This window comes from Dendrobates tinctorius, unplaced genomic scaffold (genome assembly GCF_039654945.1).
Source record: "Dendrobates tinctorius isolate UK_male_01 unplaced genomic scaffold, ASM3965494v1 ptg000161l, whole genome shotgun sequence".
NCBI classification, from domain to species: domain Eukaryota; kingdom Metazoa; phylum Chordata; class Amphibia; order Anura; family Dendrobatidae; genus Dendrobates; species Dendrobates tinctorius.
Window position 1 is genome coordinate 6,956,972 of NW_027361828.1, and position 14,119 is coordinate 6,971,090.

Sequence of the window (14,119 nt, forward strand, 5' to 3'; positions counted from 1 at the left end):
CACAATATGACTAATTAACCCTTGTATCTCCACAACTAACCAAGAAATGATCTAAGAATAATGAATATTGAAGATGTACATCACCATGTAAAATATACATATGGTGTCAACAATTTAAGCTGAGGGTTAAATAAACCAGAAAGAGTCATAATGTGATCAAATGTGGTATAAGATCAGACAAATCAGCTACAAAACATGCATAGTTTAAGTGAAGACAACAATATCCTAAGAGCCGAACATATGTAAAGTCTAACTGTATCCTACAAAATAGGTAGGCACTTTTGCACTTTCATATCATTTATAATGCAATAGAAAGAACGCATATATTGTATGATGCAAACAAGCGGCATTTGCTAGACATAGGCTATCAAGACTAATACAAATGGTCACAAGACACGTAATAGTGTCAAGAAATGAAGATCAAAAACCTATGGATTTCAAGGTGAGATCACAATTTAGCAAATGGTTTGAGGAGAGCAGCAGGGCAGGATGCCCGACGCGTGTCACCACAAAACCTGTGACTTCATCAGTGGTCTCTGTTTTATAAAAAAAAATCATTATTTTTGCATCGTTTTACTCTGAGACCTATAACTTTAATTTTCAGCTGATTGAGCTGTTTGGTGGCTTTTTTTTTGCTGAACAACACAACATTTTTCGCTGTTACCATTTATAGAATCATAGAATCGTAGAGTTGGAAGGGACCTCCTGGGCCATCTGGTCCAACCCCCTGCTCAAAGCAGCATTCGCTAAATCGTCCCAGTCAGATGTCTGTCCAGCCTCTGTTTGAAGACTTCCATTGAAGGAGAACTCACCACTTCTCGTGGCAGCCTGTTCCACTCATTGATCACTCTAACTGTCAAAAAGTTTTTTCTAATATCTAATCTGTGTCTCCTCCCATTCAGTTTCATCCCATTGCTTCTAGTCTTTCCTTGTGCAAATGAGAATAAAGTTGATCCTTCTACAATGTGACAGCCCTTTAGATATTTGTAGACAGCTATTAAGTCTCCTCTCAGTCTTCTCTTTTGCAAACTAAACATTCCCAAATCCTGCAACCTTTCCTCATAAGACAGGGTTTGCAGACCGGTCACCATTCTGGTCGCTCTTTTCTGAACTTGCTCCAGTTTGTTGATGTCTTTTATAAAATGTGGTGCCCAAAACTGGACACAATATTCCAGATGAGGTCTGACCAAAGAGGAGTAGAGGGAAATAATGACTTCACGTGATCTAGACTGTATGCTTCTGTTAATACATCCTAGAATTGCATTTGCCTTTTTTGCTGCTGCATCACACTGTTGACTCATATTCAGTCTGTGATCTATTAGTATACCCAAGTCTTTTTCACATGTGCTGTCACTTAGCCCTATTCCTCCCATTCTATATATGATTTTTTCATTTTTATTGCCCAGATGTAGTACTTTGCATTTCTCCCTGTTAAAAACCATTCTGTTAGTTGCTGCCCACTTCTCCAGTTTATTTAAATCTTTTTGAATCCTCTCTCTCTCTTCTCTAGTATTAGCTATCCCTCCTAGCTTTGTGTCATCAGCAAATTTAATCAGTTTACCCTCAATTCCTTCATCTAAATCGTTGATAAAGATGTTGAACAATACAGGGCCCAGGACAGAGCCCTGTGGTACCCCACTTGAGACATTCTTCCAACTGGATGTGCAGCCATTTACGACCACTCTTTGGGTCCGATCACTAAGCCAGTTATGAATCCACCTAACAGTTGCCTTGTCCATTCCATACTTAGTCATTTTTTCAATAAGGATTGTATGAGAGACTTTGTCAAATGCTTTGCTGAAGTCAAGATATACTATATCTACAGCATTTCCTTGATCCACCCAATCAGTGATACCGTCATAGAAGGAAATTAAGTTAGTCTGACATGACTTATTAGTTACAAACCCATGCTGACTCTGTTTAATCACTTCATTCTTATCCAGGTATTGACATACATGTTTTTTAATAATTTGTTCAAAGATCTTTCCTGGTATAGAAGTCAGACTCACCGGCCTATAGTTGCCTGGGTCCACCTTCTTCCCCTTTTTGAAGATAGGAACAGCATTTGCTCTTCTCCAGTCTTCTGGCACTTCTCCTGTTCTCCAAGAATTTTCAAAGATTATGGAGAGGGGTTCAAAAATTTCTTCTGCTATCTCCTTCAGTACTCTGGGGTGTAATTCATCTGGACCTGGAGACTTGAATTCATTTAGGTTAGCTAAGTGTTTCCTCACTATCTTTCTGTTTATAGATATCCTGGATTCTTCTATTCCCTTAATAGGACAGTGAATAACAGTTGATGTTACATTTCCTTTCTGAGAGAAAACAGATGCAAATAGGAATTTAAAAGTTCAGCCTTCTCAACATCCTGTCTTACCATTTCATCATTTTCATCCTGTAAAAATCCTATAGCATCTTTGACTTTTCTTTTACTTTTGACATATCCCCAAAATCCTTTATTATTGCTTTTGACATCTCTTGCAAGCCTCAATTCATTTTCAGCTTTAGTAATCTGATTTGTGCCCTGCAGGTTCTGCAGACAGCATTATATTCTTCTTTAGATATGCCTCCCTCTTTCCATTTTATAAACATTTTTTTCTTCCTTTTTAGCATGTGCTTAAGTTCTGTGTTCATCCATCCTGGTTTCCTTAAATGCTTCCTATTCTTCCCTCTTTTCGGAATTGTTAACAACTGTGCTTTGAGAATTTCATTTTTCAAGATTTCCCATCCTTCCTGGACATTTTTGTCTTTAAGGATATCCAGCCATTGGATCCCTCCAATTCTCTTTCTGAATCCCTTAAAATCTGCCTTTCTGAAATCTAACCTTGACGTCTGAGTCTTCACAGGTCTTCCGCCTCTAGTTATCCAAAATTCTAAAATAGCATGGTCGCTACCTCCTAGGGTCCCAGCCACTTTTACCTCCTCAACCATTTCCTCCCTGTTTATAAGGATTAGATCCAAGGTAGCAGTTCCCCTTGTTTTCTCCCCTACCTTTTGGAAGATAAAGTTGTCAGCAAGAGAGGATAAGAATTTCCTTGACCTGTTAGTTTTGCCTGAGAGAGATTCCCAAGAAATGTCTGGATAGTTGAAATCTCCCATGACAACTATGTCATATTTTTTGGAGAACTTGGCCATTTGATGCATAAAGAGTTCATCCATATCTTCAGCTTGCACAGGCGGCCTGTAGTAAATGCCTACAATGGTGTCCTTTCCATTGTTCTGTCCTTGTATTCTTACCCAAACAGTTTCCACAGAACTCCCAGTCTCTGAAGCTTCAATCTCTGTGCAGATATACGCGTTTCTAACATACAATGTGACACCCCCTCCTCGTTTATCAAGTCTGTTTCTTGCAAATAAGTTGTATCCTTCTAGTCTTGTATTCCAATCATGTGTATTGTCCCACCAAGTTTCAGTGATTCCAATGACATCATATTTCTTTTCCTGTGTTAGTAGTTCCAGTTCTCCTTGTTTGTTGCCCATGCTTTGTGCATTAGTATAGAAACACTTTAGTTTGTGATTGGTTTCTCTTTCTCCAATATTTTTATTAATTAGATTCTTTCGTCTTTGTTCTTCCTTTCCACTTCTAATAGCAGAGTTCTCAATAGCATTTGTCAGGTGTATGGCTTTTTCTGGTCTTTTGCTTCCCTTCCCATGTTGTTCTAGTTTAAAGCTCTCCTTACAAGTGTAGCAAGGCGACTTCCAAATACATGTTTTCCAGTCTTCGTAAGGTGCACCCCATCTCTAGCAAGTAGTCCATCGTATAAGTAGTTCACTCCGTGATCCAGAAATCCAAATCGTTGCTGACGGCACCATCGACGTAGCCAGTTGTTCACCTGCAGAATCTTATTCCACCTCCTTGTTCCATGGCCATCCACTGGGAGGATGGAAGAGAAGACCACCTGCACTCCCAGTTCTTTCACTTTCTTGCCTAAGTCTTCAAAGTCTCTGCAGATGGTTTCCAGGTCGTTTCTTGCGGTGTCATTTGTCCCCACATGTAGTAGCAGGAATGGGTAGTCATCTGTAGGTCTGAAGAGTCCTGATATCCTGTCAGACACATCTTTAATTTTTGCACCTGGAAGACAGCACATTTCTCTTGAGGTTATATCCGGTCTGCAGATAGCGGCCTCTGTTCCTCTCAACAGGGAATCCCCTATGACCACCACTCTCCGTTTCTTCTTCACATCATTTTTCTTTCTCCATCCAGGAGGACTCTGAAGGCGTACAAGGTTGCTGTTTGTTGGCAAAGTCTTATCCTGATGTATTTCTTCATCGTTTTCCTGCGTGAGAGCCTGGTACTGGTTTCTGAGCAGTATGGGTGCTGACTGCCTCCTGATCCTCCTGCTTCTCTGGGTCACATGTCTCCATTCCTCTGTTTCTTCAGGTGCACTTTGAATTTCTTCTCTTTCTGTAACATGAAGAGATAATTCTGCTCTGTCCAAGAACTCTTCACCTTCCTTAATGATCTTCAACGTAGCTAACCTCTCTTCGAGATTTTGCAACTTTTCCTCCAACAGGGACACAAGCTTGCATTTGTGGCATGTGAAGTTTGGCTTTTCCACTGGTAAATCTGTGAACATGTACTTTACATTTGTCTTTTTGACTGCGTTCTATTCCACTTTTTAGTCCAGCGATATAATGATAAAGAATCTGGGTTTTTTTTTCCCTCGCTTTTTTCTTTTTTTTTTTTGCGGTGTTCACTAAAGGGTTTAACTAGCGGGACAGTTTTATAATCTGGTTGCTTAGGATGTGGCGATAGCAAATGTGCACTTTTTTTTCATAAAATGTTTGTTTATGGGTAATATAATGTTTTTATTATTGTTTTGTGTTTTTTTAACTTTGTACTTTTTTACTTTGCCCAACTATAGGACTTTCACTTTTTTCAGGCTGAATGCTTGTTAAATATAGGAATGTAGGAGCACTCCTATCCTGCAAAAACTATCAGCACTGCACTCACAGACAAACACTGAGCATGATCTAGCAAGTTGGCTAGCTCTGGTGACCTAGATCTCATCATGATGACATGGGTCATCATAGAAATGATCGGGCCCCTGCGATGAAGTTGCGGGGGCGCCGAATCAAGGCAGAGGGGGCTTCCTCCCTCTGCCTGCTTTCTGAATGCTGTGATTGATTTTGAGAGCAGAATTTAGGGGGTAAAGTGCCAGGAGCGATGTGGCACCCCTCCTGGCCCTGAGTGTTGGGTGTCAACTGTCAGAATTAGCCCCTGTGCCCATATTCATATGTCCAAGGTCATTAAGTACCAGGCAATCTGAATGTATGGATAAGGCCAAGGTCATAAAGGGGTTAAGAGTTTTACCTTGGAGCATTTTGCAGCCTTTCCAATTGGGCAATGCCTAGTTTGAAGCGGATTCCGTTGCATGCTAGTTTAAAGAAGTGACATACACTTTTCTTCTCACACCAAAGAAGCCCAAATCAAAAAAACTTTAGAACCTGAAGCAGAATCATATTTTCAAAACACTGAATGTATGAACAGTAAGTAGTTTTTACTATAAATGAATCAAATCTTTCAAGTCTTTTTCGAGTGATTTTCAGATCTTTTGTTAAGTGGACAGGCTCCAAAAATCTCATTGTGCACATGGCTTTATAACAGAACTGTACTTTCAACAAACTTTCCATAAATCAATAGTTCAGGCGATTATAAGAAACTTTATAATATACATCTGATCAGAAATATTCCCCACTTGTGAGACACTTCTCACTTCTCACCCTCCATCCCTCTCCTTGGTTCCTGAACTTATCAACCGTGAAAAAACAGTTCAAGTCTTAAGGTACTGTCACACTTAGCGATGCACCAGTGATCCCGACCAGCGATATGATGCGGTCAGGATCGCTGGTGCATCGCTAAGTGGTCGCTAGTGAGCTGCCACATAGGCAGATCACACCAGCGACATCGCAGGGGTCGGGGGTCGCTACTTACCTGTCAGACGAGGCGATCCTGATGTCCTCCCGCCCGCGTCCACGCGTAGCTCGTCTCCACAGCAGGAAGCTGATGACGAGAAATGGTCCAGGACGTTCTCGCGCGATCAGCGATAACCAGCGGGGGAGCGGTCAGAGGTAAATATCAGACATAGCGATATCGCTAGCAATATCGCTATAACGTCACAAAAACCAGTTGCGTTATAGCGATATTGCTAGCGATATCGCTTAGTGTGACAGGCCCTTTAGAAGAGATGGCCTAGAGGTGTCATGTGACACAGCCCACTACACTCTATGGAGAAGGGAAGGGGTGGGAATAAGGAGCAGGAAAGGAGGAGGCAGACAGATAACCATGGTGCACAGCTCTGTAATAAATGTTTTATCACACATCAGAGATTCAGTCAGATTAACACAGGTCAGCTCTGCTGTATAATGTTCTCCATGTTGCAGCTAAAAAGTGAACATTCCCCTGTCTGTACTGTGCTGTCTTGAGGAAAATACCTGCAGCTCCTCTCCTTTCCCCCATCCTCCGAGCTCTCAGGGGATTGCAAGTTACTGAGCATGCAGAAGGGAAAACTGGTGAGAATGCAAGATATGCTAGATAATTGCTTTAAATTGTGTTATTCCTCATGTGCACACAGGACAGCTTAGTCTTTTAACCTAAACAAAAAAATTGAAATATTCTTGAAAAAATGCAAATCACAACAAATTACCGCTATTCCTTTAAGCTCACAAACAAATCTGCAGAAGAATCAGTAATTCCACTAAATGATGTTACTGCAAATCAAATTCACAATCTGAATATGGTTGTTTTGGTAATGAGCACATGGATTTCTGCTATCCTTAGGGTTCTTGCACTTTCAGTCCTAGTGCTATCCATTAAAAAAAACAGATCGCACTTGGTCCAATATTATTCAATAAGGCAGTGCAGATGATCAATTATTTTCACTTACCAACTAAGCACGTGAAAAAAAAAAATCGCAGCATGTATGAAATTGGATGAGACTCGCCTATTCAAGTCTATGGTTGTGATAAAAAAGATCGGATGCCACAGTATAGCATATGGATACATTGCAATTCTGTAACATTGGAAGCTGTAACTGGTCTTGTAAATTATTAAAATTTGCTGCTTTAAAAAAGAAAAAATGGATTATGCCTGGATGACTAGTGATAAAAAAAAAATCATCCCTCTTTTTTCTGGATGAGACTTGTTTTAAACAGTCGTGTCAACCTACCCTTATTCCGATAAATGGAACAGTTGCAGACATTTGTAGTTTGAAAATGCATCCTTCTGTGCAGAGATATACAGCTCTGGCAAAAATTAAGAGACCACTTCCAAATTTTCAGTTTCTCTGATTTTTCTCTTTATAGGTATACTTAAAAAAACCCAGTGCTTGCAGACCTCAAATAATGCAAAGAAAACAAGTTCGTAATCATTTAGAAACAACAATACTAATGTTGCAAATCAGGAAGAGTTCAGAAATCAATATTTTGTGGCATAACCATGATTTTTAATCACAGCTTTCATGCATCTTGGCATGCTTTCCACCAGTGTTTCACACTGCTTCTGGCGCAAAAATTGAATCCGTTCTCCTTTGTTTGATGGCTTGTGACTATCCATTATCCTCTTGATTACATTCCAGAGGTTTTCAATGGGGTTCACATCTGGAGAATGGGCTGCCCATGACAGGGTTTTGATGTGGTGGTCTCTTAATTTTTGCCAGAGCTGTATAAGCCCGGAAGCATTATTACATAGTGAATATTTTCATTGATTTTATCATTTTGCTTATACTCCATTTCATTTTACCTTGTAGGTATCATAATTGGATGTTTTGTGGGACTTTTCCTCTTATTTATCATTTTGGCTTTGATAACCATACTGAGAAAAAAAAAAGTTCATGTAAGTTACATAATACAAGCAGCAATGTGAAAGGAGTGGGACCAGGATTAAAAAAGATATTTCAAAATACATACGTCGAAATTTGGACAAATATAGTTTGACAAACAGTATGGCAACTGCTTGCATATTCTTTTATCGTCTGCATATGTCATACGTCTACAAACGTACAAATGTGAACAGGGCCTAAGCTTCATGTTACAGTTAAGGATAAAGGGGAACCTTTCAAGAGTAAGCAAAGAATTGCAAACACCAGACACAACTCTATGAAGTAGGTTTCAATTGCCCTTTTAGTAAAACGAAAAAAGTGGTTTGGTACCGTGTTAGCCAGTAGGAAAAAATATATAAAGTGCTCTCAGTGAGAGAGACAAAATAGGAATCTTGTGGGTATGATACCTTTTAATAAGGTTTATATATACATATATATAATTTATAGTTTATATATATATATATATATATATATATATATATATATATAAATAAGGTTTCTTCAAATATTTTGTCATATCAGCCTGATGAAGGGACATAAGCAGTCCCGAAAGCTTGCTTTGTAACAACATTCACTATTATTTGTTAGCCATTAAAAGGTATCATACCCACAAGATTCCTATTTTGTTTCTCTCACTGAGAGGACTTTATATAATTGCCCTTTTTTAATGGAAAAAATTTATTCCCAGCACCCTATATGGCAGTCAGAATGAATCCCAGGGATACCAAACTATCTACTGAAATCTAGTAATTATGATTATACTGTATTAAAAAGCACCACTCTGGTTTTTTGCTTTAGTTCCCATTGGAGTGGGATCACTAATGTATGTTCACTTTCTGTAATAAAATACTGGTTTCCATCTTCTGCTGTTCTCCGCTCCACTCCCATCCAATTCTGCTAGTTGTGATCTGCAGGATCACTACAGTGTTGGCTGGGAAGAACTGAATCACTTCTCAATGAAAGTCTATAAGATACATAATGAGGCTCGCATAGACTTACAATGAGAGATTATAACCGTTGGCTCTGACTTCCAGTCAGTCACAAGCTAGCGGAAGGGGACCGGAGCAGCGCATGGAAGAGCGGAAAACAAATTCAGAGATTTTCTCAATGTGAATAAAGGGAATGAATCCATTACATTTCACATGAAAAAAAGTTATTTGACGATTCTTTCTTTTCAGAGCTATTCCTTTGGCCTTCCAAACAAATCTCCAGAAGAATCAGGAATTCCACTAAATGATGTTACTGCATAAGTAAGATGAAATTTAATATTACTATGTCTCTTTTTCACTGTATCTTTCTTGGTAATTATTAATCCCATTCATAACATATGATGTAAACTTACTTCATATGCCGGTGTAACAGGCCAGATTAACCCCCCACCCAGAATATACCCGGGGTTAAAGTAACCCCAGGTATATTCTGGCCTAGGCCAAACTATACCCCGGGGTATAAATTGGCCTAGGCCACATTATACCCCTCCAGGTCAGAATATACCCCAGCTGCTGTAGTTTTTTCACGCTTTTGAGAACCATCAAAAACGGGGCCCCAGGCAGCACATGGGGGGGAAGAGACAGCGAATGGGGTCCCAGGCAGCACACGGGAGCCCCAGGCAGTGCACAGGGGCCCCAGGCAGCACACAGGGGGCAGAGACAGCAAACGGGGCCCCAGGCAGCTCATGGGCCCCAAGCAACACACGGGGGCCCCTGTCAGAGCACAGGGGCCCCTGTCAGCACACAGGGCCCCAGGCAGCACACAGGGCCCCAGGCAGCACACAGTGGGGCAGAGACAGTGTATAGGGGCGCACAGTGGCCCTACATGCTGTCTCTGCCCCCTGTGTGCTGCCTAGGGCCCCTGTGTTCTGCCTGGAGCACTGTGCACTGCCTGGGCCCCCCATGTGCTGCCTGGGACCGCATTCGCAGTCTCTTCCCCTCCGTGTGTTGCTTGGGGCCCCATGTGCTGCCTGGTACCCCATTTTTGATGGTTCTCAAAAGCATGAAAAATCTGATTTACAGCAGCTGGGGTATAATCTGGCCTAGGCCAATTTATACCCCGGGGTATAGTTTGGCCTAGGCCTGAATATACCCGGGGTAAAAACTGGCCTAGGCCACTTTAACCCCAGGTGTATTCTGGGCGAGGGGTTAATCTGGCCTGTTACACCGGCTCCCTGACGTTCGTGTAAGCTTGCACACCAAGCCACATCTTTCCCCACACATGGTAGCTGATTTAATCAGCCATCATGTGCCTCTAACATTTTCAGGTGGAGTGGAGCTCTGCCAGGAGCTGTTAACCTGTTAAATCATGCTGTCAAACTCTGACAGTGGCATTTAACACATGCTGAAAAGGATGCGTGTTGTTCTACGCTCCCATCGGCTTGCCTATGATGTGATCGCAGGGCGCTGATGGGTTGCCATGACAGCCAAGGGTCTACTGAAGACTCTCATGCCTGTTATTAGAAACCTTCTGTGAAAGCCAGTTTTCAGCTGGCATTAATAGATTGCATTTTTCAGTATACATAGAAGTGCTCAAGTGATCAGCTGATTGCAGCTTAGAGTCCCCTAAGGGCACTAACAAATCGAATAAAAGTGAAAAAAGTTCAAATCACCCTATTTTTGCCCCATTGAAAATGAAACCATAAAAATACACATCAGTGCCAATGCTAGCCACTGTGAATGGACATTTGGGCACCAGAACTTGACAATGGAGCACTTGATGGTGGCCTTCTCTAATGTATAACCTTTTTTTTACATCATAGGGGAAGATGAATGTATAGAATTCTTTAAGCAAAAAGTACAATTCTCAGTTATATAAGTTTTGGGGGAGTATCTGTCGTCACCTACCTGTTACCCGTTGCAGGATTTTATCAATTGTATTTCATGAAAATCTTTCTTTTGTTTTTTTTTCCAAGGTTGGCATGGAAATGTATGGACCAACAATAATGAAAAGGATTTAAAAAGAAAAGTGGCCAAATCTTTTTTGAGTCTGTTTTACGTGTGGAAAATATAATATCAAATGGAAAAATATTTCCTTTTTTACATGTACAAAAAATGTATCCAAGAAATATTGTTATATCGTTGGACCATTTGTTAGTTCAAAAACTTTAGACTTTTACATTAGATCTATTAAATGGTCTGACCGTGATCCTCTGTCATTACAAATGTCTGAAACAGATAACTAAGCTCAAAGATTTCCTTGATAATTAAATCATTTTGTTCTACATTTCTCAAAATAAAGTCCAAGAACTAAAATGACTTTACATAATGTAATTGCAGCTGATTTTATAATTTAGTATGCTTAGAAATCCTTGGTGCGACTTGTCACTCAAAGACATATGCAGAATACTAAATTTGCAACCTAGATTTCTTGGTTTTTTCTTATCTTGTATGTAAAATACTGGTATTCGGAGTCAGATTTGTTTTAAAGTTGTTTGGGATAAAGTCTGAATTAGTCTATATGCCATATCTCTAGTAGTGAAGGAATTTCTCTAATACAGTATGTCTAATATGGGGTAATTATCATCTGCCTTATGGGGTTTTTGCCTGCATCTGGATCAACATATTAGGTTATAGGTTGAACCTGATGGACTTAAGTCTATCTTAAACCTTAAAAACAATGAGTTGAAAAATAAATGCAGATACAGAAGAGATTTTCTTAGGAAAAGATATGTCTGATGGGGAATTGATTTTTATTTTTTATTGGGGCCACAGTTGTTATATGATTGGAGAACATCTGTTTCAACTGGGAGCATAGGACTGTGAGGGTGTTTGGTTGTGTGCCCCTTTACATAAGTATTAGGATATTATTGCCTTCAAAGGTAGAAAGCTGTCTGGTGTTTCCAATCTTGGAATTCATGGGTAGAGGAAAAAATACACTCTTGAAGAGACAACAAGCTTAATGTTCTGAGAGTCTTTAATGTGGTTAGCGATTAGAAATGTCCTTATGTAACAAGGGCGACCGGGGGGGGTAGTGTTGGCCGAGTTACTTAAATGTGCAGTACACAAACAGAGTCCGCTGAGCAAATGGTCAACCCCTGGCCCCTTGTACATAACTAGACGGGACCGACGCAGCTTTTCCCATGAGTTACCTTTCTCTTCCTCTGATCACTGTAGTCCAGGCAATGAGAGTTCAAGACTGCAGCTATTTTCCTACAGGGAAATAACTTTTAATGAATGAGGATGAAAGGTAGACAAAATAACAATTTTAACACGGGCTTCCTGTTCTCTCCCTGACATTTGCTACGACCGTACCCACAATGGCTGCAGTATCCGAAGTTCTCAGAAGTCCACTCGCTGGGATCTGGGCACTTAAAACCCCTTCAGCGGGGGCCCTTCCAGAGTCCTGGGGTCTGTGTTGTGGTCCTTCAGTCCTGTTAAGTCCTTGAGTCCTTTAGTTCATGGAGTCCTTCTTTAGGTCCTGGAGTCCTTTTGAGCCTGGGGCAACAGATCTCTCCAATCCGGGAGTCTGGCAGTGCCCTCTCTTACTGCATGTCTGCTCAGTGCTAACGTACCCAAGCTTCTGACTGGGGCCAGCAGCTTCCTGCCACCTTTCTGCTGCTGACCAAGCCCACCAACTTAACTACTTACTTTCTCTAATTCTATCTAGAAACATTACCATAGGGAACATTTGAACCAGGTAAACACAGCACAATCAAGGCAGAAAACACATGTGACATTACAGTATAAAACACATATAACATACAAGTACATAACAAATGTACATAAAAGTGCATGGGGTCACACGGAAAGAGGCGAGGGCGCAACTGAGGGGGCCTACCACACCCTTACACGGGGGTAACACTTTGAACAGAGGTAGATGATCGGCTCTTACAAATTTGCTCTTGAAGATGGGCTGGTGTCCATCACCTGGGACAGACTATAGGATAGCAATTCAAGCTGGAGCCTCCTGGTATGGGCCTCCCTGGCCTTTATTACAGTCCTGGGGAAGTGCACTATTTCAGTAGTCATCCCTGCATCTAGCTAGTGATGATGTAGACATGTAGGCATGTGCTACACCACTCTCCTCACACATTCCAGGTGAGCAAAAGAACACAACGAGGTAACAAAAGTTAAGTGCCAGCGAGTTATTTGGATTGATCAAATTATGTTATCCTTATTTGGTAGTGGTGGGTACAAATATCTGGGATGTAGAATAGGATTAGAATTACATTCATTGAGTAACTAGCAAAGAATCCAAAGAGTCGTGATTTGGTCATGTATATCAGCTTATGTTGTCCCATGCTTAATTTCTGTTTTCAAAAAGTGCCGTGTTGCACAGCAAAAATATGCAGCGTTCACAATTGTTGACCTGACAAGGAAACATCCCTGAACAAATCCAAACTTATTTATCATCTCTCATATCCTCCCTGTCTCACAACCCTAAACAGCTTTTCAACACTTTCAATTCTCTACTCTGTCCCCCAGCACCACCTCCTTCTCCTCTCAATACCGCTGAAGACTTTGCCTCCTTCTTTAAGCAGAAGATTGATACGATCAGAGAAAGCTTTGGCCCACATCCCCCAATGCCCCTCTTAGCTGCTCAGCCCTGTTCCTCCAAAACAAACTTCTCCACCATGACAGAAGATCAGCTCTCCACCCTCTTATCAAGATCACACCTCACCACTTGCAAGCTTGACCCACTCCCGTCCCATCTCATCCCTAACCTCGCCACAGTCTTCATCCCTACTCTAACACACCTCTTAAACCTCTCACTTACATATGGTGTGTTCCCCTCATCCTTCAAACATGCCTCGATAAAACCCATCCTCAAAAAGCCCTCCCTTGACCCATCCTCTGTGTGTAGCTATCGCCCGATATCTCTTCTCCCTTATGCCTCAAAACTACTGGAACAGCATGTCCATCTTGAACTCTCCTCCCACCTCTCCTCCTGCTCCCTCTTTGACCGCTTACAATCAGGCTTCCGACTGCAGCACTCAACTGAAACTGCCTTTACTAAAGTCAATGACCTACTAACCGCCAAGGGCAAGCGACACTACTCTGTCCTCCTTCTCCTGGACCTGTCTCCTGCCTTCAACTCTGTGGACCATTCCCTCATGCTACAGATTCTCTTATCTCTTGGCATCACTGGTTTCGCCCTATCCTGGATCTCATCATATCTAACAGACCAAACATTCAGTGTCTCCCTCTCCCACACCACCTCCTCACATCGCCCCCTGTCTGTCGGTGTTCCTCAAGGCTCAGTTCTAGGACCCCTACTCTTCTCCATCTAAACCTTCGGCCTGGGACAGCTCATAGAATCCCACGGGTTGCAGTATCTTCTCTATGCAGATGACATGCAGATCTACCTAT

The 14,119-nt window shown here is 41.3% G+C and overlaps 1 protein-coding gene across 3 annotated transcripts in view; it reads left to right on the plus strand.

Annotated features, from left to right (window-relative positions):
• The window catches only part of LOC141052533 (uncharacterized), a 169,753-nt gene extending 158,691 nt beyond the window's left edge, over positions 1–11,062 (plus strand). For all 3 annotated transcript variants that reach the window (XM_073549787.1, XM_073549786.1, XM_073549788.1), the window contains 3 exons: positions 7,746–7,831; positions 8,996–9,067; positions 10,723–11,062. In XM_073549787.1, the coding sequence (XP_073405888.1) occupies positions 7,746–7,831; positions 8,996–9,067 (158 nt within the window). In that variant the 3' untranslated portion in view covers positions 10,723–11,062. The remainder of the gene's footprint in view (positions 1–7,745; positions 7,832–8,995; positions 9,068–10,722) is intronic.
• Positions 11,063–14,119: the final 3,057 nt, after the last annotated feature.